Raw genomic sequence first — 24,196 nt, 5'->3', positions numbered from 1 at the left:
TCCAGATATAGTTTTACTGGTCCTTCTACCATGCTCTTAATTTAGTTTTCTATAAAAATGGCTATAGACAGCTGCTTTATACTCCCCACTGAGTTTGTTAATATCAAATGAGATTGAGACACTAATTGAACCCAAGGAAAATGCTGTAGTCAAACTGGAAGCCTGAGCCTAAAGCTTTCAGATGTTGGAAAATGGAAAAGTAATCAGAGACTCCTCTGGAAATAAGGAAAACTTTTCATTGAATTAATCATCTAGAATGATTTTAATTCTATTAAAAATAGAATGTGTGAATGCAGGAATATAACAATGAACAATTTTATGGCCCATGGGTCATAAGGAATTGTTTGGGTGCTTTTTCTCAATGATGACAAAAGCTACAGTGACTGAACCTACCCAGTACAAATCCTCCAAAGAAAACATGCAGTGCTTGTGGTAAGGATGTCCAGATAAATAACACTGTTCCTCAATTTCTTAGTAAACCTATTTCCTATTACAGCGTTGACACATTATGGTTTGCAGAACCAGGTTTTTCTCAGTGACACATGAAAAAACAGCTCCGACCACATGTTGCTAAAATCCAGAGCCTTTGTGTTACTCAAAAATGGAGATTACATTCTGTGTGTGCAATATAATTCCACGACTTTGCTTGGAAAGGATATTTGTTCACATCATTTCACAAAATTGAGTGCAAGTGCAGCATATGGTGTGTTATCCCAGAAATAGCAATATTTCAGTGCTGGAAAAAATTAGTCCTGTATGTAAAAAGTTGTAGTTGCAGAATTACTAGAAGGAGAAAGAGGCTTTACATATATCATGTACATGATATATACAAATACATATTATTGTACAACATAATGACAATATAATAGCTGCTATCTCAAAAGTGTATATGCAAGGTGACTGCAGTAAAATCCATCAGATCTGGCTAATACAAATCTTTTCTTCCTTGAGTTTTGAAGACTAAACTATGACCTTTTAAATTTGGAATTCAAAAAGCTGTTGGAACCAGCATAAAGAGAAGTTGGAAAAAGCCCACAACCAAAGAAGTTCAACCTATCTTGGGTAAAACTGAATGGAATATTTGGAAAAGAACATTAAAAATAATGGTCCTTTTCTGCATTTTGAAATTTGCTTGGCTCTGGATCTATATTTTTACACTGGAAATCATACTTTTCAGCAATGGCTCTAACATTGTTGTTCTACTGCCTTTGCAAGTAATGAAGAAGAATAAAACTTCTCTTATTTCAGAAATATGATAACAGCGGTCTAGCATTACCCAAAGAAGTTATCACGCAATATCTGGCAAACAAGATATCTGACAAAAATCAGGACAATTCTTAGGGACAAACTGGGACCTTGTCTGTCCCATGGAATGGTTCCATCTCCACAAGGACTCTTGGGGCGCTGCTGTGGTGGGACCAGTTGAGACTCCCATGGGCGCAAGGTGACCCCCTGTGTATCAGAATGCACAGTGGTGGTGGTCTCTGCCCACTCCCAAGACAAGAGCACTTTAGCAAAATGCTCAGCTTGCTGCCCTTTCTGGGCAGCCCTGCTGCACCGTCTCCACTCAGACCATTCACTAAATTCTGCAGTGTGACCCTTAGTCAGCACATCCCAACCTACTGCAAAATATTGATGACTAGGAATGACTTATTAAACTAAAGAGCAGATAAACTAGAAAGGAAGAAAAGATCAGAGGAAAAACATCCTTAAATCATCTTTACTTTTTCTCAACCTATTGGAGTGCATGCAGCAGACAGATAAATTGTAAATAGAAACCAAAGAGAAGAAAAAAAAAAAAAAGCCAAAATGATGCTGCAAAATTGTACCAATAGTGATGTTGCTATTAAGCCACAACAGAAAGTGCAAGAACATGGAAATTAAGCAGATGGTCAGTCTTGTAGGTGGTCTGAATGAACAACTCTGGAATTTGTTTTGAGAGACATGTAAAATGAAGTTAACCATTCCTACTGTTTATTCTGTAAGAGTATCAAGTTATATGCAAAAAATATGAGGTTTTGTTGTAGTTGAAATGGTTAAAGAACTGGATTATTGTGGCAGAATGACTAAAACCTGTTTAGGCAATATCAGAGTCACAAATTATTCTCATAGGGATAGACCACATTTCATTGTAACTTACTACATATATGTCTGTGAAATCCAGAGTCTCTGAAAAAGAACTAGAATGAAAGGCCACATCAAGACCCTTGGCAAGGGTGCAAAATTATGTACTACCCTGCTTACAGCTATGAAATATGTGAAATTGCTGTGGCCTTGAAGAGCTGGGATGTTCCCAGTGCAGGACCATGGTCTGCTGGACCTCTGCAGTAGACAAATCCAGCAGTTCCCCAGTTTCCATGTTCAAAAGTCTGTCAGTGCACTCTATGAAATAATGCTTGCCTGGACTTCTTGCTTCCTATTCTCTATGCAGTAGCAATATGCCATTTCTATTGTAATGTGCTCAAGAGAACATGAAAATCGACCCTTGTAAAATTATAACAATCAGTTTTAAGCCCTACAGAACTAGCAGAGTAGGCAAGCTCTGCAAAATATTTTAAAGCATGTCTTAAAGCTAGATGAGAGTATAATATAAAATATCTACTTACTGTTGGGTTCCCAGAGGCAACTTTAGATGATTCAGCCTGGAGGAAAAACAAAAAAAAACCCCCACAACAAAACGCCCTTTGCTCTAGAGCACCCCCGTGTGCTTTTGCCACCCGAGTACCCAGGATGGAGCAACATGTGACCAACAGCCCATCGATATTTTTCTCCTCTGAGCTTGCAGTGAGTTACAAGACTAACACCTGGCATATAAGATAGCTGGTGGCCTTCCAGCAGGGCAGACAGGTTTCAGGCAGCCTGTGGCCAGGCTGAACACAGGTGGTACGGCAGCCAACACCACCTTGCAGGAGTTCTCAGCTTCCAGCTGCCCCCCAAATTAAGCAGATGATAGTGTACATATAGTCATTCAAAACCCATGGCTTGACTCACGCCTCCCTCTTAAGTCAAGCTCTAGAACTGGCCTGAAGCATATGTTGAGCTTCTGGACTGTAGGGCTCCTCAGGTTGGTGAGACAGGAGATAAACTGTATCTTGTCCCTAGAAGCCAAATGTAATTCTGGAAGTTGCAATCCTCCAACGAGAATTAAAAACCCGCAGAACGCACTTCCTGAAACCCAAGCTATGTCCCCAACCAACAGACCATTCTCCTCTCTCCTGCTCAGAAGGGTTCAAAACTGCTCAAAGGAGGCTCAAAGCTTCCTGATGCCGATTCACATTGTCTTACCATTGGTTTTGCTGATGATGACGTTTTAATTGTACATCCAGCTCTGTGGTACAATGGGTATCATTGCTTTCAATGTCTTTATTATCATTTATTGCTGAATTTTAAGTGTCATCCTAATTAGTAAACAGGATCTAATTACTTAAAAGTGCTCTATTTTCTCTCCAACAGTGGAGAAGTGACCTTTTTATTTTCATGCAAAACTGTGTGTTTTTTCATAGCAAATTTCAGGATAAGTTTACTCAAAATCATTAATTTCTAATTTGTACTTTTTTTGATAGTCAGGAGGAAATTCCTTTTTCCATTTCATTCTCACTGAAGTTAAATGAAGTAATTTTCTGGTTTTTACTTCTAACTTCTTTTTCCACTGAACAAAAAGAGGGAAATTACTCTGATAAAAAATAATTTACTTTTTCCATTGGGAACTAAAGCAAAATGTTACTTGGCGTTATTTTTCTCTCACTTCAAGAGAGAAAGTTGAAAGTGAGAGAAAATGTTATTTTTAAAAGCAATAGTGTTGCTTTCCTCACTTTTTTATTTTAATATTCAACTCCCCCTTTTCTATGGGGAAAGTGGGAGAAGTGGGAAACAGCTGAAATACTGACTGAAATGGATATTTCACCACAAGCAAATAAAAACTTTCTTTCTTTTGTTGTTTAAAAAGTAATCATTAAAATTGAAGTAATATAATTTAAAATACTTGAAATTAATGTCAGACAAGTAATTTTTATTTGGCATGTAGTTAAACCTAAAGCTTGCCAACTTAAAAAGTAAAGTAAATATTTCCCTTCTTAAAGAGTCTCTCCCGGAGTCCAAGTCCCTGGCTGCTCACTGAGGTAGAGGTCTCTCTGGTGCCCCTGCCCTTTGCCATATGCCTGCTGCAGGAGAAGCTCCTCCAGCAGTGCCAGCCTGAGGATGTTAGGGATGAGGATGCCTCCCTGCCTAAAAAAATGGGGGAAGGGATGCCTCCCCACCACAAAAAAAATGGGGGAAGGCAAGAGGAGTTGTCTTTATGGACCACATGACCTGGTTCTTGCAGGAATGTGCAGGGCTCTTGACTAATGAGATCACGGCCAGCAGCTGCAGGATGACACTTCTGCTCTGCTGGGGTCAGGGCGATGTGCTGACTGTCCCTCTGTGCCTGCGCTGCTGCTGCATGCTCTGCTGAGGTGCCCTGAAGGGGCAGTGCATGGAGGAGACTCTGGGACGTAAAAGTTGGACCATGTGGGGATGGTGGAGCTGCTGACTGCAGGAAATGAGGAGTGTGGGGTCACACATGGGGGAGCGGGAGTATTGAGAGTGACAGCAGGTCACATTGGGAAGGCATCAGGTAAGGTGCAAAACGTTATGGGTATTATTTGCTATGATATTGGTGGCATATTCTTGATTTCATAATACATCAGGAAAGACTTCTTCACTGTAAGCTTGATGGAGGACTGGCACAGGTTGCCCAGAGAGGTGATGGAGTCTCCGTCTGTGGAGATAATCAAACTCAACTGAACACAGCTCTGAGCAACCTACTGTAGGTGGCCCTGCTTGAGCAGGGGGCTTAGACAAGATGATCTCCACAGGTCCTTTCCAACCTCAGCCAGTCCGTGATTCTGTCACTCTGGTGTAGACCGGCAAAGCTTCACCTCTAAAATAGCATTATGCCTTCCTGCCTCTCCTTATGAAAACCTACCCGCTTTAGGAAACTGCTTCATGACACATTGTGCAGTCCTCAGACTGACGTTTCTCTTAGTGAAGACAGCCTTCTGAACCACTTCACTTTCAATGAAGTTCTTAAATTTGTCTGAAGTAATGCACATGGATATGTATTTCTGTTATACTAAGGGATGATATTTGGCCTTGGACGAAGAGCCAGCCTAAGGGTTTGTGCACCACTGAATCCTCATTTAAAACTTGAAGATAGGACTTGAATGAAACCTGAATGTTAGTTGGTAACAAAATGGCACACACCACCAAGAAGTATGTTCTAGTTTCAAACTTCAAGCTCTTTATTTTAAACTGCCTGTTTACTTTTAAAAATACCAAATCCACAAGAAAAATACAGCTCTACATCTAATGCTTGACTATATTCAGTTGGGGGACACCAATTTGGTATTGAACATACTAAAGGAACAAAACCAAACCAAATTAAAGCAAACAAAAGCCACACAGTAGTGGGTATCAATCATTGTCTCTTTAAAACAGCAAGACATATTCCATAGTCCACAGGAGTTTTGCTGTTTCTTCTACTGAAGTGGTGTATCTCTGTGATTTAGCTGCAGCTAGGAAGCTGGTACCACTTTCAGTGAGGGTCACATGACACTGAGTCAGCTTTATAGAGCACCTCTCCACATTTCACCCAGCAGCGGATCTGTTGATATGCTCCGTATTGCAGAATATAAATGGGTTTCCAGATAGGCAAAGATGATGACAAACAAAACCACCCGAGTGAGATACTGACAGAGCAGGTCGCAGTGTGAACGCTGACCATGGACCTGGGAACTTGCAGCTTCCTCAGAGACACATCCGGGAGGTTAAAGCATCTTTTCTTCTCTAACTTCCATCTCAGGTGAAGCGGCATATTCTTGTGAATAGATGAGGGCAGAGGTCTGCATACCTTGAAGAGTTTTCTTCCAAAGGCAGCCTCTTGTCCTTAGGGTTTTAATGTGTGACACATCTCCCATCACAAGATGGTTTGACAGTAATAGTTCTCCTCTTATCATACCATGTTCTAGCTGCATATTACTTTACAGCACAGTATAAAAGAGGACTACCTCAGCAGGCTGTTTCAAACATATCTGTATTATCTACCTGTATGTAAGCATTTTCTTCTTTGATACAATACATTATTTTCACCTCTTACTTTTCAAATTCACAGACATTTTCCCAGTTATGTATGTCTTCCTTTTTTCTTAAAATAAGAAAGTGCTAAAAAGCACATATAATGCATTTTGTGCACTGGTGTGCATTTCTCAGAGTAATGTATTCAAGCTGCTGTGTTTGTGAGATAAGTAGTTGGTTTACCTTTATGTCTGGGAACCACTGCCAGTCTATTCTGCAACTAGTTAGTAAGTCCCCTTGGCAAGCCCCTTCCATGCTCCAGAGACCAGCTGCTCTTGTTGGTGGTTGAAATAATCCCAAAGCTATGTACTGCAGTGGAAGAAGCCAGAAGCTGGCTTTCTCCAGTGGGCACCATGTGGCAAGTCTTGAGGGTATCTATAACGGGGAGTGGACATTATTTCTAGGTAGGCATCTATACTACCCCATGGAAACTGCTAGGATCAATGAAGAAACACCAACATCACAGCTGGGCTCAGATGAACAGGTATATCCAAAGAGCAACACTCTGTACCTATGAATACCTCACGAACTTTAGGAGAACTGCTGCTAGTTCTTCTGCATCTACACCATTGCTTTTGTTCTATCAGCAGTGTCAGCTCTAGTGAAGAATGATCACTGTTGTTCTTTATCACTGTGTCATCTCAGCCACCTGACATGGCTGTAAAAATGCTTGTCCACACTCTACAACCTTCAGACCAATGGCAGCTCAGAAAAATAGTCTGCTTTGGATGCAACATCCAAATGCATTACGTCGTATTAGCCAAGGCTCTCAATGCTGTGTTTATGCAGAGAACTATTCATATTAAAAACCTTAGGTGCTAAAGGCAGATATAAAGTTATGGACCAGCACCTACAACAATGGTGTTTCAATCCTTGTGGGCACCTCTAGGCAAGTAAGACAAATAACTTCGCAGTGACAACCTGAAATGCATGTTAATTAGAATAAGTTCAGTGTGCCCTGGAATAAAGTACATGTTCTAAGAAAACAGGACTGATGTATCAGCTCATCCAGGCAATGACTCTGTTTCTGAGCAGCAGGCAGTGAATTTGAGCAGTCAGTACTGGAAGGACCTGCACACAGAGGAAGTGCCTTCTCCGTCAGGGACCAGAGGTTATCTTAAAAAGCAGGCTGTAAAAGTTTATCTTTTCCTAGGTCACAGTAAGATTTCTCCCACATGACTTTAGCTATATAAACAAGACACTTAGTGTAAACCAGTGCCTTGCTTCTGTCAGTAAAGTGAGAGGAACATCTCAGGCTGATATTATCTAAGTGCTCTATCCCATTTTAGGAGAGGATAAAACACTTTTAGGAGGTGATTGACTTTATCTCATGAGTGGATCTCAGTGAGTATTGGGGAGCAGATGTCTAACTTTTATGTGGAGAGGAACAAAACCTTTGTTTGTGTAATTGTAGGTGTTTTCCAATAGCATTGCTCCCTGGAGTTGGTTGAGCCTGGTCAAAATTAGTTACCCAAAGCCCTTTGAACTTCTGGACCCTTAAGAGTATGGGTTTCAGCAGCTTGTCCAAAATCAGTGTTTTTCTGCTTTGAGCCATATATATCCATAGGCCTTGAATATGTGCAGAAAGACTGTGCTTGAAGTATCTTAATAAGTGAACCCCTTTCAAATGAAAAAAGGTAGCAAGAATATTTAGATTGCTGGTTGTGTGTGTGAGGGAAGTATGACTTGAATTTTGCTGCAGTGCTACAGCGAGATACAGGAGACAGGCCTTGGACAGCAGAACTGCTTTTTTACCCGTCGGCGTCAAGGGTGCAGCTGGAGCCCGGACCCCAGGCTCTCCCAGATGAGCTCCCCAGGTCTGCTAGGGCATCACCTGCGCATTCTGCTAGGGCATCACCCGTGCTTCAAGGCTGGGACCCCGGGATGGCCTCGGGGAGCCGAGGCGGCAGAGCCAGACCCCGGGGCTGACCAGCCCGGCAGGGCGACGCCCCGGAAGGGCACGGGGAGCGAGGGACGCGGGATGGCAGAGGGGTCCCGCCGCCTGGGCCGGCAGCCGGGCCCGGGGCGCACCCCTTGGTATCCCCTCGGGGCGTTGTTCGCCCCCCGCGTCCTTCCTGCTTCCGGGGGCCGCCGCGGGGAGGATTTGCCGCAGATGACATCAGCTGTGGGATGCTGGAAACGCGGCGGCGGCGGCGCGGGGATGCGCCGGCTCCCCCCCTTCCTCCACCTCCTCCTTCTCCTCCTCCTCGCCAGGTCCCTGCCCTGCACCGTCTCCGTATAAAAGCGCCGCCGCCTCCCCGCCCGCCCTCACTCCCTCTCTGCCGCCTGCGGAGCCGCCGCTGAGCGGCCCTTCTCCCCTCAACGCCCCGGAGCCGCGGGGCGGAGCGGGGCGGCGGCGATGGCCACCGTCGTGGTGGAAGTGGACTCGGAGCCCTCCTGCAGCATCCCCAACCCCACCTCCCCATCGCCCAGCCTCTCGCACCGCTTCCTGGACAGCAAGTTTTACCTGCTAGTGGTCATCGGCGAGCTGGTGACCGAGGAGCACCTGCGGCGGGCTATCGCCAACATCGAGCAAGGTGAGGCGGCGGGGAGCGGGGACGCCGCAGGCAGCGTCGCGGCACCCCCCCCGCCGGCGCCTTCCCCCTCCTCGGACGCGGTCGGGGCTTGGCCGCCCCCCCCCCCCCCACACACACACACAAACACCACGCAGGACACCGGCACACGAGCCGCCAAGTCGCGGTGTCCGGCTCTTTATTCCACAAGCGTCCCGCCGCAGCCCCCCCACCACCCCCCATCCTCCCCCGACGAGGTGCGGGCGCTGCGGAGCAACGGCTGCGGGCCGGGCCGCGCTGCCGCCCGTGCAGGGAGCCGCAGCGGGCTGCTCGCCTGCCGAGCCAGCCGGACAGCGAAGCCCCCTGCCCGCTATTGTTGGGTCGCGGGGGCCGGGGCGGGAGCCCAGCAGCCCAGGGCACCGCTGCCGCCGCCGAGCCCGTCTGCCCGGAGACACCGGCGGGTGGGCGTGGCGCAGTCCGCACTGCGGTCCCTATGGCAGCCCGGAGCGGACAAAGGGCGGCCGCGGCGCCGGCGGCAAACGCGGCTGGGGATGGGGATGGGGATGGGGTGAGAGGGGGCCGCGGGGAGGCTGCTCCTCGCAAACCCCCGTCCCTCGCCGCCGAACTAAACCGGCGGGATTCGGGGCGTTTTCCTCCTCGGCGGCAAAGACAGCCCGAGCGGGAGCGTAGCCGTGTCTTTGTGTCTAACTTTGGGCGGTGAGACTTTCTCTTGGCTGGGGGATCTTTCAGGACCCAAGCTTTATATGCGCATATATGTATTTCAATAAAGAAAAAACATATGGGTAACAAGGCTAATACCTGAGTGCTCAGCCTCATTATTGTCCGGTACGGGCTGCTTTGACTCGTTGTTTATTTGTCCTTTTCTTAAGACGGTGGTGCAGGAAGGTATCACAAGTAAAATGACAGTTTTATAAGTTCTCAGTGTGGTTTCTGATACAATAGATTGCAGTGCACATGCAGAAGGGGAAAAAAAAAAAGCCCCGTTGCAGCAGTAGCAAAGAATAGCAGAAGCACAAAGAAAATTATTGTCAGACACTGTAGTTTCTTAAACTCAATTGATACCTCATTTTGTAACATATTTTTGTTCTGGGCTGGTGAAAGCAGAGATTTCGGAAACCTGCCATTGTTAGAGGGGAGGAAGACACCCTGTAACAGGGAATTGGTAGCAGCCTTGTCATGTAGGTGTGGTTCAGCAGTCCAGCTAGGACTTCATTTGTCTCTATTGTTGCTTTCTCAAGCATTGTTGCTTTACTTGGCTATTTCTCTTGATTCTTTTTCACAACTGTTTGAGGTAAAGGGCTGCCTCATCACAGCTAACCAGCTTCATCGTGACCTGTTCATCTTTATTGCTACCTTTGTCTCCTAGGGAGAACTACTGAGGCGGATGCTTTGTCATTCAGAGCCTTTTCAGCATTGCACTTTCCTAAGTCTATCTAATTTTCGGTTGTGTCAGAAGTGAATTTGCTGCATTTTAATTAAATTATTAAAAATTATAGAGCAAATGGATAAAACTTCTGCCCTCAAGACAGCTGATGTCATCCTTCCTCTGAAGAAATGCTCTTCAGTCTCTTCTTGAAGCTTCTATTGTACAGTTGCTGCTGCATAGCTCTGTTGCTGCTACCTCCTGCCACTAAGCATAACACCCACTTACAGTTTTAGATGTTCAGAGGGAGCACTTTGGCCTTTTTATTCATCATTTTGGATTAGAAGTCACCTTGCTGCTCCTGGTGTCAGACAATATGATTGAGATTTTGCCTGGTAGGAAAAAACCTTGATCAAATGTTGAGGTGCATTGCTCTGGATAAGTACACTGGGAGTCTGCATCTTTGTCTGCGTGAGGCTCAACTAAGCTCTTTCTCTTTGGAAAGTATGCTGTAGTCTGGAAAAACCCGCTTCTTTCAACCTTTATTCTCAACAGAGCCTTAAATGCTTTTTGGGTTCTTAATAACTCTGCCTCACTGTCGTCTCTGAAGACATCTCCTGAGTACCATCACTGAAAACTGTGGATTCATGCGCCAAACTGCAGAGCAACGTGTCAAAGAAAACATCTGCTGATAACACATCAGTGGCGTGATACTACGCAGCCTGGTGGAATGCAGAGTCATTTCTTAATATATCACGAAGAGGGAATGGTGTGGTGTGATGCATTTTCAGTAATTACATTTGGGATGTGACTTTGCTAAGGAGGCAATCCTCCAACCTACCGTCCTCCAAAAAAAGAAGAGGGGAATAAAGAGGAAGCTTCAAGATTTTTCCACTGATTTCGCAGATGCTACTGGGTGTGCCATGCCTACTGTCCGATTAGTCCTGTGTCTAGTGGCATTGCACTCCTAAGACTGCAGAAAGAAAGAAATAGCTACAGTTCAGCTATGCTTCCAGTAGTTACATCCATGCTGTTAATGATCTACATCATTGGATTGACATTGGATTTCAGTTCCAGATCTACCTCTGTTCTACCCAAACCTGATTTGGTTATATAATGTGTATAATACATTATGCTACTTTAAAATGTACATGCATAATTTTTGCACTCAGGCTGCTGAATCATGCAGCTGCAGATCTGGGATATTCTATCCAAATCCCAGCTTCAGCTTCTAGGACTACTGTGTGCATGGGATCATGGGATGTCTAGGTTGTTTGTTTTTTGGTTTTGGGGTTGGTTTTTTTTTTGCTATTTCTTTTGCATTGAGCCCTGTATTTTGGACGTTGCCTGGCTTAGCAGTCTTGACTACGTCTAATCAGAATCTTCTCCGTACAACAAATTTGGATTCACGACAAAAACAGCTAGGGATGGTGGGCAGGCCCTATCATCATCAGCATTGCTGAATCATAGTCCATGTTGCTTAACTGACCTCCAGAAAGCTTTGTACTCTCCCCACACAAGCTTGCAGTCAGAGGCCAGCGAGCTGTTTATCCTCTAGCTTCTTGAAGTTCAGCAATCATTCGTTCAATGTACTTTGGCTTTGTGATCGATGTTGGTTTACTAGTCATAGTTTTCATATGCACTGTACGTGCATGGTATTATATCATCTTTGCTTTCTTGCTCTCAAATATTCCAACACCTGGAAAACATTAAAGCCTGCTGAGCTGTATTTGTCTGCCAAAACTACGCCCCAAAAGTGCACCATATGGCCAAGAGATTTTTGAGAAACGAAAATAAGGAGACTTGCAGAGAAGACTGAACAACGATGCATCAGTCAGGAAGTGGAGGTGGCTGGTTATAGCTCAGTTATTTTTCTCTTGAGTGGTTATGAAACACACAGGCAACACTGTATTTCCACTTATTTAATGAGTTTCAAATGGCAGCTGCTTAATAGCTGCTAGCATATCCCCGTAGTAAGCATACTCCTACCTGGACTGGGATGCTAACAAGGAAAAGCCATGGATGAATTCTCTCTGAAGAGGCTTCAGGCTCTTGAAATGCAGATGTTCATATTTGCATGGAGAACCTACCTAGAGCTGCAATGGGAGACTGGCACTGCAGATCTAGTTTCTCTGCTCTTCCCCCTCTTTCTCCTCCTCATCTTTCAGCACTACAACATGGCTTCTGCCAGCACAAGTCCTGACGTTGCTGCTGCCTTGGAAGAGAATATAGCATGGGAGGTAGCCCTGACAGTAACATTCACGGCCTGAAGCCGTGAGAGAGTTACCAGCAGGAGTGTTAGTGCTAGTCTCACGGTCACACCTCTTCAAGCATCTCCTTGCCAAAGCACAATGTGATTTAACTCAACAGTTTCATGCAAAGGCACAGTCAGGCATGTGGGGAGGGGCCACCAGACACTTCCTCACCTGCAGTCCCTTCCTTCTGCATTTGCCAGCTAATTTGTGTAAGTCTAATGATGTTCCTTTAGGGAAAAAAAAAAATCACTGTAATGTTGGTGTTCAAAATTGGAGCAGTGCCTAGACTTACCTGTAGTGCAACTGTGTGCTCATTGTTTTTCAAAACTAGAAGATTTTTCAGAACAATTTGAAAACAAGAAAATTATAGAAAAATGTTCAGCATGTTCTCCTCGTTTTTTTTTTTTATATTTAGTCATCAAAATCCTATGGAACAAGGTTATAAATTTGGTTTTTTGGCTGCAATGATATTTTTTTTCTGGGTCAAATTTCAATCCCTAAAAATATATCATGGAATAATACATTTTTTGACCATATATGTCAAGTGTCTCACTTTCTAAGTGCTGGGGGAAAATACAGTAGGGAATAAAGATGTGCTGTTTAGTTTTTAGGAAAAAAAGATCAAGCATAGCATTTTAGAATCTCAAAACTAGACTTTTGATACTTCATAAATAAAAGATCGCTTAAATTTTAATTTAAAATATGACATGCTTCAAAGCTTTTGAATGAAGAAGTCAGCAATTTAATTTGCAACATGCTAGGTGATGCTGTCTTTTTTCTTTTTTCTCAGAGGGACAAATACAGTGGTCCTGCAATGTGACTAAAAAGTCCTCTGAGTGATTCACTCTTCCAGTTTTGTAAATCAATGTATGGCTATTTTAAAGTCAATTCTGAGACATCAGTAACTTCTCCTAATGTGGCTACTAGGATGTGAGACCAGCAGACCTAAAGCTGGGGCCTTAGAGGATGGTGAGGCTTTGGAAAGGCGGTTTTCCTCTTGCTTATGACTGATTCCTGTCCAGAATGCTCTTTCTGAGCGCTCAGCACTTTCCAAAAAATAGCTATGTGCCTTGAAAGGAAAGAGATGCTGGGTTTGGAATTTAGAAATATGCATATAGCATTAATGCAAATGGAGAAATACTCAGTTAAAACTTCTAGTGCCCATGTGTTTTGTATTTTGAATTTTAGGAATCCGATCATGGGACACAAACTTGATTGAATGCAACTTGGATCAAGAACTGAAACTTTTTGTGTCTCGCCATTCAGCTCGATTCTCTCCTGAAGTTCGAGGTGAGATTTTTAGAAGTGTTTGACAAAGGTTGGGGGGTTTTGGGGGTTTTATTTCTTTGGTTTTGGTTTTTTTGGGTTTTTTTAAGAGCAGAATTAATAAATACACTCTGGAATTATATGGCCCACTTTCATTTGTGATTTTTTACAGTGAATAATTTTTTTCCCTTTCTTTTAAAGTATGGCTTGGAAATTATAATTTGTTTTAACTTCCTCACAACTTAACTTAAAAATAATCAGCTTTTTAGCTTAGCTTCATGTATGTCACCATGATTACGTTGGTAGTAGATGTTAGTTTTAGGAGCACATTAAAGTTAAGTAAAACTCACTTTTTGACTGAACATTTTGTTTACATAGCACCAATCTAGTAGTTCCAGAGACCGAATCTTATTATGGTAGGTAGAGCTCATACAAAAGAATAACCTGAAAGGTTTGCTCTACAGTTTGATAGAGCCGGAAGTGGTGTCACGGCTGTTGTGCAAGCGTGACTCAAGCTCCATATTTCTTCCCAAAGGGTTTGGACTCTTTCTTGGTATGAAAAGCTGAGGGGTGGAGGGTCTACCTTGATTCACAGGAACTTTCTTCGGCTTGTATGAGGAAATTAGAAATTTACAGGGCTCATAACACTAAATCTCTTTTGCTGCCTTTTCTTCAAGCCTGTCCTTGCTTTAAAGGATTCATACAATAAAGCAAAACAAAACAAAAAAAGTCCAAATTTGTGAAGTGTAAAATTTGATTTTGTTCTGGTTGCGTGGGAGTCAAGTGTTTGGTAAGTTTTCTAACATCTCATTACTTTAACACAAATGCTGAGTGAGAATGGGTGAAATTAATGACCATATTAATGTAAAAATATATAACCTTCTCAAAGGAGTGGAGGTTGCTTTCATTGGTGAAATCATTGTGGCCATGTGCACGTTGACTAGTATAACCTAGTACTGAGGAGTGTTAAAAATTCTAGCTCCAGAAACATCTCTTAAGTGTCATGAAAAAGGGCTATGAAATGTATCACGCTACTACATCACATTCCTAGGGTCAGTTGCTATACACTGTTGATAGATCCTGATGTCTTGCTAGCATGACAGCATTGTCCTGATGGTTTTGAATAATACACCCAATGTCTTGTGTAACTAATTCTTCCTCTTACAGCATAGGTTATAGCAGATTTTGCCGTACCTCCCTGTATCTACAGAGAGTAAAACATTGCTAGAGTTAAGACCCCAAAAAACCCCCAAAAACCAACCAAACCAAAAAAACCCTACCCCCAACTCTGATTCTTCCCCTGGTTTGAAAACCAACAGAACCAATAAAAGAATCAAGGCATGGCTGATCTACATGGAAGTGAACTCAGGCTTAGAATACATATCTTTCATTTCAGTTTAAATGTCACTAAGCCAATTCAACTTCTCAGTGACACTAGATGCATTGTTTTACAGTGAGGGTATTCTGATAAGTGAAAGTAGCAAAATTTATCTTTAAGGAACACAAGATGCAATGCATCCCATTTTCAACGTGTATGTGTTTTACTTTAAGACTTCAGGGGGAAAAAAATACTCCTGCACTTCTCCTTTAGCAAAAATACTCCAACATGTCTAACATTTTTTGTTGTCTTGTTTAGATGATACATCCTGATACCATGGCATGAATTGAAATAAAGCAAATACTCTGCTTTCATATGATAAATAAAATAAGATTATACACTGCTTTTTTTCAGTAGAAAGATTATAGAATCCTCTAGGAATTTTTCTCTAGGAATTGTATTTTTCATTGATTTTTTTCCTTGTTTGTCTAGACTTGCCTGTTTAGTCTGTCATTGTGTTGAATTACAGCTTAATTGCATGTGACTGGAATTCGTCAACATCTATGACAAGGAGTAATGAATGTGTTTTTTACCACTGCTCAATCTTTAAACAATAAACTGCCAAAATCTGTGTTGAAAGAGCATTAAGGGAGCCTGAAACTTGGATAAAAGGAACATCCAGGAATAAAGCTAGCCCTCTTGACCAATTTCTTGTGTAAAATTTTGTGAGGAATCCTATTGGGACCTCCACAATCTCACTGCACAGATCAGAGGATCATTTTTTAGAGTTTTTCTCTGCGGTTCTCTGATGTTAAATCTGCATGAGGCTCATTCATGTCCTCTCTACCGTTTAGTGGGGGAAGGGGTTTTATTGCCATTTGTTAGTAAAATTTCAGAATGTTTGATTTCTGGTACAGCACCCAAATGTTGAATTTTGAGTGTTTAACCAGTGTTTAAGTGGTCAATGTTCATACTAAAGAGATGATTGTAAGGATGTCTTCCCTTATGGTCCCAAACTCAGAAATTCTGCAGAATTTGAGTAACTAAGTGATGTTTTGTCCAAGGAAAGTATTTTTGGATCTGAAAATTTTGGTCATCAATGCCCACAGCTACATACTTTGCTGAAGTGGCGTATAGCCCCATTGCCTTTGTCAAAGCAGATCTAAACCCAGTTAATTTCACATCTAGTAGCTTGCAATGTGAGCTCAGGGAGCTGCTAATAAAATCCTAAAGGGCATGGGTTTAGTGCTGTCTTACTGAAAACAGCAGTTTATCAAAATTTGTTAAGAGGACATAGGTACTTGAGCAAAACCTACCACTTAAAATGAAAGAAAGAGAAAAGAGCCAAGAAATCAAGACTAGAGTTCTCAGCTGCTATCAGAGCAGCATCACTAAGTGCCCAGGAATTAATTTCACTTAAAATCAAGTAGTCTGTTATGCACATTTAGGGACATCCTATAACTATGATTCTTCAGCTATTAGAGACTACGATCGCTGGAATAGCTATCAAGTGGAGTAATTTTAGCTTATTATTATGTTTGGAGAGGTTAATTTTAGTTGGCTACCAGACTTGTTTTTGTGTCTCTAAGTATTTGTGCCTTGGAAGAAAGAAAATGGAGGCAGAATAGGACTTGAATAGGGAACTGAGCCGATTCAGGCAGCTGCGGCTGTGAATGGTGTCCCCGCGGGGCGTTGATGCCAGTGCTCCAGGGCTGCTGCGGTGGGGCTGCCCGGCGGCAGGAGGCCGGGGACCCCCGGTCCTCGCTGGGGCCATGGGCTCGGGGCTGGGGGGGGCCCGTGCAGCGCTCTCATCTGCTCACAAGTTGTGTGTTGGGTTCTTGGGGTTTTTGGGGGGGGGGCGGGGAAAGGGGATGCTAGGATTTTGGTGGCTCTGGAGAGGGTTACAGTGTAACAGCCTGTATGTTCGGATACATGAATTGTCAAAGCCTTCCTTTCTTAGTACTAATCAAAATTCCAGAGATGGGCTAATAAGTGACTTTATCTTTTTTTTTTTTTTTTTCCCCAGTGAATAAATTGTTGCACTTATGTGACAATCATTCTGGCACTTACTTCCATTTCTGCTTTTTTAGGAATGATCTCAAAGAAAATTAGCATGAATTTACATTGCTGCCAAAACACCAGTACCTGCTGATGCTGTTAGTGTGAATCAGCAAAATGACTGAGAGGTTATTTTTAAATGCATTGTATCACAAGTACATACAATGAGTTCAGTGGTCTTAGAATAGCCCATATTTTATGGGAACAGGTTTTTTGACCTGTGTGAGGCAGCTACTAGAGGCATGGGATTAAGTTAGTTGTAATGATAGAATTATAACTCCATTATGAAATTTGAATCCCCATTCCTCTTTACTAGAATGATAATTCAGCATACCTAATGGTATGTTCACAAGGATTATTTTGTTAAGGGTTATTTAACAAAAACTTACAGAATTATAATTCTTAATTTGTCCCTTAGGGGACTCCTCAATCTTTATTTCCTAACATTTTGTCTATGTGGAACATCTGAAACTGAAGACTTAAATGATATTTTATTTTTGACCCTTGCCTAGTATCACTTACAGATGACCTACCTCTCATAACTTCTGTCATGGATTTATAATAAATCTGTAACAAGAACATCATTGTAACTTTTTTTCATCTAGTTTCTAGTTGTCATGGGACACATTTTTCTCAGATGTCTGTTTTTCATAGTTTTGTTAAGACTTACCTTTTTTTAATTGTCTGGATTTTCTGTTACTGTCTGGTACAGTTAATCAGTCACTTGAGAGAAATAGTACATGTTTGTCGTTGGACTTTATCATGAGAAAAGACTTGATCCACAGGCCACTGAAATAATTGAATTGGGTTTGAGGAAATACTATCTAGTATTTTTAAGGTAGAACAAGGACCAAATTTTCACATAATGAGGGAGAAAGTAAACATTTTAACTTCTTTCTTGCCAGATAAAAATGGTGCTTTATTTGCAGTGAGTTGCCTACCACTGTACCACCAGTAATAGGATCAGACCCAAGGAAGAAGAGTTCAGACACTCCTTGTCTTTAGACTGAGTGGAATGGGGAGCGCATGTTCATCCCTGTTACCAGCTGTAGAATGAGAGTTGCCACTGAGGCTCTATCAGCCTTGCAACAGCATGAGGAGCTCCAGCTGTCATCTACCTTGTGGAGACAAACGCAAGAGATGTATTAGTGCTGGCCGCAGCTCCAGGCGTTCCTGGCTGTAGACTGCTGGGAGTGTCCCATAGTACCTCACAGTCCTATGAGGAGGTAGGGAAGATACACATTTCAGTCAGTAACACCCACAAATAGAAAGCTGGATAGTTTTGTAACAGAGGGCCATGCTTTTGCATCAACCCCTCGGATGGTCCCAACAAAAAGATATGATGGTTACTTTTGGCTTGTAGTCGTTGGTAGCAATCTGTTCCTAGGGTCAAGAAGGAAAGCCAGTGCTGCTGACCTGGGTTGGCATGCTGTCTGTGTGTGCAGCACAGGACATGAGTCTTCTGGTTCCTGGTTTTTCCACTGTTTGGAATTAGTCTGTTTATGATCCAATAGTAGTTGCTGATACAAGATAAAATTCAGTTTTAAAAACAATTGCATTAAAATAATTAAATCAGAAGCAAATCTGTGTGGATTTCAGTATTATTTTTATGTTGCAACTTTTTGTATTTTGGTAGTTGAGAGCTTGTCGATAGTGGTGAAATGAATCACTGCCCTGTGTCCTCATGTCCTGATCTCCTGCATACCTGTATGTGGGAGATTCTGCCCATCAGACCTCTGAGAAACTTAGGATTTTATTTAAAACAAACAAAACCAAAACATTCTTCTGATGAGACAAGCCATATTCTTAGCTGTGTAATCTCTGAGTGATTCTCATGAGCTATGGAGACTTTCATCTGGAAGTCAACTCCCCCCTGCCAAAGGCAGCTTTTGGAAGCTGTCCCAGTTTTATGGCAGTTCTGTAGCTCTTCTGGACAAACGACTGATCCCATATTCAGCTCCCATGTCCTGAATCACAAATAAGCTTTTTTAGATCTTGTAAGCTCTTTATGGTGGATTGAGTTCCCCAGCCCCTGAGAGACCAGAAAGAGCAGAAGCAAAAAGCTCATGGGTGAAGATAAAGATGATTTAATAGGTGAAGGAAAGAAGCGGAAAAAACCAACAGGCAAAGCGAAGGAAATTGGTCACCGCTTCACACAGGCAGACTAATGCCCAGCCAGTCTCCAAACAACAGCTACCTTGGCCATTAAAACCCCCACCTTCTTCCTTTATTCCAGCTTTTGTTGCTGAGCATGATATTATATGGTATGGAATATCAGTTTGGCCAACTTGTGTCAGCTGTCCCAGCTTCGTCTCCTCCCAAATTCTTGTCCACACCCAGCCTACTCACTGGCAGGTACAGTGGGGCAAAAGAAATCCTTGATGCTGTGCAAGCATTGCTCAGCAATAGCCAAAACATTGGTGTTTTGTCAATGCTCTTCCAGACACAAATCCAAATACAGGATTTTACTGGCTGCTGTAAAAAAGTTAAGTCCATCCCAGTCAGAGCCAGTAAACTCTTCTAGAAAGGGTTATTTCTTAATATTTGTATGTTTATCCTTTAACAAGACCAGGACTCCAGTCTTGATTGAGTCCTTTCAAAAGACCGTCAGAGAAAGACTAAAGTTTTCTGGATCACTGTAAGTGTGAGGAAACTGGCATCATGAAAATTGACCCAGACACATGGGACAGACAAGACAGACTGGAAAAATATCAAACAGGGAAGAGGGAAGCCTTGCTTTCGTATTTTTGTGTTCAAGTCATTGGGTTTTTTGCTGGCATCATTGTTGAACTTCTGGGAAATAAATATGGGATGAAGTTTGACACACCCCTAAGAAGAGATCCCTATTAAAGGGGTTTCACTTCTGATCTTGGAGCCTTGAAACGTCCAGCACACATCCTGGCATGGGTACGGTGGCCATCCAGCATGCTTGCTTAACCTCAGGCTGTGTCCTGAAGTTTTCTTCGTCTTCCAGAACCTGCACAGAGTTTAGACAAACTGAAAAAAATTAATAAAAGGTTATTTTCTATGTGACCAGTACCTTAAAAAGATACAGAAGGTAATGCCTTCAAGAGTATCTCTGGATAGAATTTAATGCTTGTCGCAAGCTAATAATTTAATGGCATTACTCATAATCATTTGTCTAGTACTATTGAATTTTTCAAACTTATCTTTACTAGCTGCAAAGCTCAGACTCTAAAAGTTCATTAGACTTGGAAGATTTAAATATTTTTCAATACTAATTAGGTTTTTGTACACTTAACATTTCCTAGCAACTTCATAAATTTTAATCTTTCTGTCCACTTTTTCAGTTGTATTACAGAATGCCATTCTTTTTATATTTCAATCCAACTATATATAAAAAAGCTTGAAATGGTCTTTTGTTTTTTATTGTGTCCTGCAATGTGAATTGCTGGATCAGATGAAAAACATACCACCTTTCAACATAACACATGGAAGACATGGAATTCACCAAAAAGGAATCTAAATGGAGATGCTGTATTATTTAAGTGACTCTTTAAAAGTAAGGCTGGGCTCCTTTGATCATAGCACTGTCTCAACTGCATAAATAGTTTGGCTGCACCGGTTGTATTCCTGAAGAGTGCCTAGTGGGAATAGTTGCTCTGCACCTAACAACCCTCTCTACCTATTAAACCCTGTAATTACAACAAGAATTAATATTTGTCTCCAGCTTTGGTGGGATAATTTCATTGCATGTCAAGTAGGGGATTATCATGTGGAAGGAGACCACACATTCTCATTTTGTGTTGAACAGGAGGATCTGATATTATTAATCTGTTAGGAGAAGCTGTTGAGTGGGGGAAACCTTTTAGTGGGCTATGCTAATGGGTGTGGATTCTCCACAACCATTTGTAGACAGTAATCACAGAAAAGAGGGGATGCAAAAGGTCCAGATTTCCTTAAACAGTATAGACTTCCTATTCAGTCCATTGAAAAATACAATAATACAATCATGTGTTAGAGCTGTACTCACCTAAAAAAAGTATAGTTTTGGCTTCTGGATTGTTTCATGGCCTATGTGCTCCCTTTGTAATTAAATTGGTTTAAACTGAAAGGAAATTCCAAGCCAAGGAATCAGTTTCTTACAGAGAATCTGGAAGAAACGATGAAATTACTTGTGTCCTCCCGTGCTTTTCAGGCCTTCGTAGAGTGCTCTGAGAATCAAATGAGTTTTTAACACAGTACCTGCTGCTTTCCAGGGGAGTAGTAGTTAGTGTGGTATGTTCAGCCCAGGGCAATGCTCTGGTCCTGGCATGGTAACACTTTCTCCCTTCTTGTCTTGACTTGTAGTCGCAAAAAAGCAGGGATGACTTTAAAAGAAGAGGCTACTCTAAAAGCTTTTTTGCACTATTGGAAGTGAAAGAGTGGTGGTGCAAGGCAGCCCTGCGCAGAGCTACCCTCCTGGCTCCAGATGAGCTGGTACCTCTACCCAGGACAGTGCAGTCCCGTGCAGGTGCAGCCCCAGACTTCAGTCCCTGGAAGCAGAATGATCTCATCAGTGATGGGCCTCTGAGAAGAACATTAGGAGGGTCTCATCACATCAGCATTTAGCTTTGCCACAGCTCTGAGCTGACAGGGCTTTACTACCACGTTTCAGAGACAGCTTTGTTGTCTCTGCAAGGGCAGTTTTTGCATGGACAAGGCATAGATGAAAGGCTTTATTCTGAGACACTGATGTCCAAAACTATTTTTCTCATTTTTCTGATTCATATTTTTACTTCCTCAGCTTATTTTAAACATTGTATCCTATTCCTTCTGCTTTCCTAAAATGAGTGAAATGCTGAGTTTTGATATTAGCAGATGTTTTCAAGACTACAGAGAAGCTTCTTCCTTTCCCCATGCTGCTCCTCCTGCAGTCTTCCTGTATGTCACAGTAAGTCACAGTAATTTAGTGGTAAAATGTGAATAGCATCTTGTCAGTACTGGCCCTTCCAGGCTTGCTGCCTTTCTTGGAGCCACACCACAGCTAACAACAAAGGAATGTTTACTTTTTTAAGAGATGAGTTTAGAAAAAGCTGTGGTCAGGGATGTCTCTGCTCACAAATGATGTTTTGTAGTTTTTCCTCCTTCTGCTTCTGGCTTCCCTCTGCTATTAAATATGTTGGAGGCTATTTCTGGCACTTCCAACTTTTTTTGTTGTTCTTCCTTTTGAGCAGATTGCCGTCTCTTTGTCACTGACCGTTACCTTAATCTAGGCAACGATCAAAGTAGATTTAGACCAAAGTCCTTGCTGAACCCCACCAAACATTATTCCCTGTACTATTCCATGTCTCCAACTTACTTGCAAAGATGGGACATTCTCAGACAATATTAGGTCAATATTAGACCAACTGTTTTTCATTACATAGTCTAGGTAACCTGGTTGTTGGCTAGGTGTGGTCTGGACACAACAGAAAATGTCATCAATAATCATTGGGGGGAAAAAAAGAGAAGATGTTTTCAAGTCAGCAGAGATGGTTCTCAAACCAGCAGAGGTGTAGCTTATGTGGATCTGCCTTGCCATAGTACTAATGAAGACAGTTACTGCTTTGTAAGTGGAGTTAACAGGACAGATATTCTCCACCGAGATGGCTATCTGCGATCAAATCACAAATTGGCCACGTAAAGCTTGGAATCACGGTTGCTGTACCTGATGGCACAATAACAAACAGATTCACTGCTGAGTTTGATGCTTTTTCAGATTTTAGTGGCAAAGGTTTAGACTGAATATTCTCACCAAATATTTAAAGAACTCTCGAGAGTAATTTTTGAGATCCTGTGATATAAGAAGCAGCATAGGAAAGTACGAGCGATCTCAGTCTTGCAGCTCTATTCATATTTTCTCATTATCTCTGATGTCTTTTAAATTGTTACCATTTTCAAACATTATGCTTTTCCAGTACAAATTTAAGTTTCAAAACTCATTCTCACCGAAGTTTCCACATAAAATTCGGCATCATATCATGCAATTACAACTACTTGATTTAAAAAAAAACTTGAAATGAGCAATTAAAAAAAAAAACCCAAACCAAACAAACTAACGACCCACATAACAACCCTTTCCCTTTTTTGGAAATCGCCTGCCATTGAATTACACTCCCTGGTGCTTTTTTTGCCAGTAGATGGCATTCTCAATGCCCATACTCACTGCCGTGCAGTAAATGAGCATATACTGAAGTCAGTTTGAATACTTCTGTACTATTTTTAGCTCATAGTACTTAATGTGAGACATATGTTTCTATTTTGCTCTGAGATCTTGCTTGGAGTTTAAATTTCAAACAGTTCAGCTCTGTTGCCTGTGAAGGACGAATCCCTCAACGTGAAATGAGCTCGGCAAACTTCAGATCTCTCATAGGCATAGGAGGAAGGGCAGAGTATAGCTCATGCAGGGTGACAGCTCTCTTGGTTTGAAGACTACAGATAGTGATAATTTATGAAAATGCTTAACATTAAATTAACTCTGCAGAGCCAGTAGAGAGAAAAGCAAGACCTTTATACATACAGCTATATTTGTGCATAAAGTAGCACGTGGTGTAGATATAGCTGAGGAAATCAGCCTTACAGATCATGTATTCTCTGTATTTTCAGGATGTCTCTAACAGACCTGAGGTTCCCGTGTTTTGAAGCTGCAATGTAATCACACCAAAAGATATAGTAGTGCATCCTCTCCCATGCTGAATTTAGAGCACAGCATGGAATAAAAGCAAGTAGACTCTGACTCAGTTGTCAAGTTTAGTATTTCTCAGGTTTTTCCCCTCTGTCTCAGTCTGTGCTATGACTGCCTGTTAGGAATACAGGAATACAGTAGCATGCAGTTTTACAAAGCAATTCAGTATTATCTATCTGAAAATACTTGTCCATACAAGTTAAATCCCAGTGTGGCTTTTTGCCTTTCTTAGGGGTGGAAAAAAAAATATAAAATCATGGCTTTCTAAGTGACTGTAGAACACATGATATATCCTAAATCAAGAGACCTGAAGTTTAGTCCTTAACTTTGCCCCTCAACTACATAAAGACTCTGGCTGTCACACTCAAATCCTGTGAACAATCCTTGATCTGGGTTATTCAGTTGCAGAGACGTAATGACATTTAATTCTTTCTGTCTTGCTTCAGCTTCTCATCAAGGACTGCTCTGCCAAGTGTGCCAGTAGGGAATCTAACATCGGTGATTTATGCAGCGTGGTCTTCATTACAATTCAAAATGAGGCCACCAACTCTCTTCAAATAAGCTACCAGCCAGATGTTAGAAAGTAATCACTACAGGGATCACTCAACTTGATTTGAAAATAAC

At 42.1% G+C, this 24,196-nt stretch overlaps 1 protein-coding gene across 2 annotated transcripts in view; it reads left to right on the top strand.

Moving 5' to 3' along the window:
- The first annotated feature begins 8,080 nt into the window (after window positions 1-8,080).
- Window positions 8,081-24,196, top strand: part of MAP1B (microtubule associated protein 1B) — a 73,446-nt gene continuing 57,330 nt past the window's right edge. The window contains exons 1-2 of one of the 2 annotated variants that reach the window (XM_054810931.1): window positions 8,081-8,648; window positions 13,452-13,553. In XM_054810931.1, coding sequence (XP_054666906.1) covers window positions 8,471-8,648; window positions 13,452-13,553 — 280 coding nt within the window. In that variant the 5' untranslated portion in view covers window positions 8,081-8,470. The remainder of the gene's footprint in view (window positions 8,649-13,451; window positions 13,554-24,196) is intronic. The other variant, XM_054810930.1, reaches the window with a different exon arrangement.

This window comes from Grus americana, chromosome Z, assembly GCF_028858705.1.
Source record: "Grus americana isolate bGruAme1 chromosome Z, bGruAme1.mat, whole genome shotgun sequence".
Taxonomy (NCBI): Eukaryota; Metazoa; Chordata; class Aves; order Gruiformes; family Gruidae; genus Grus; species Grus americana.
The sequence above is the reverse complement of the archived record's forward strand: the minus strand, read 5'-3'. Positions and strand labels throughout refer to the sequence as shown.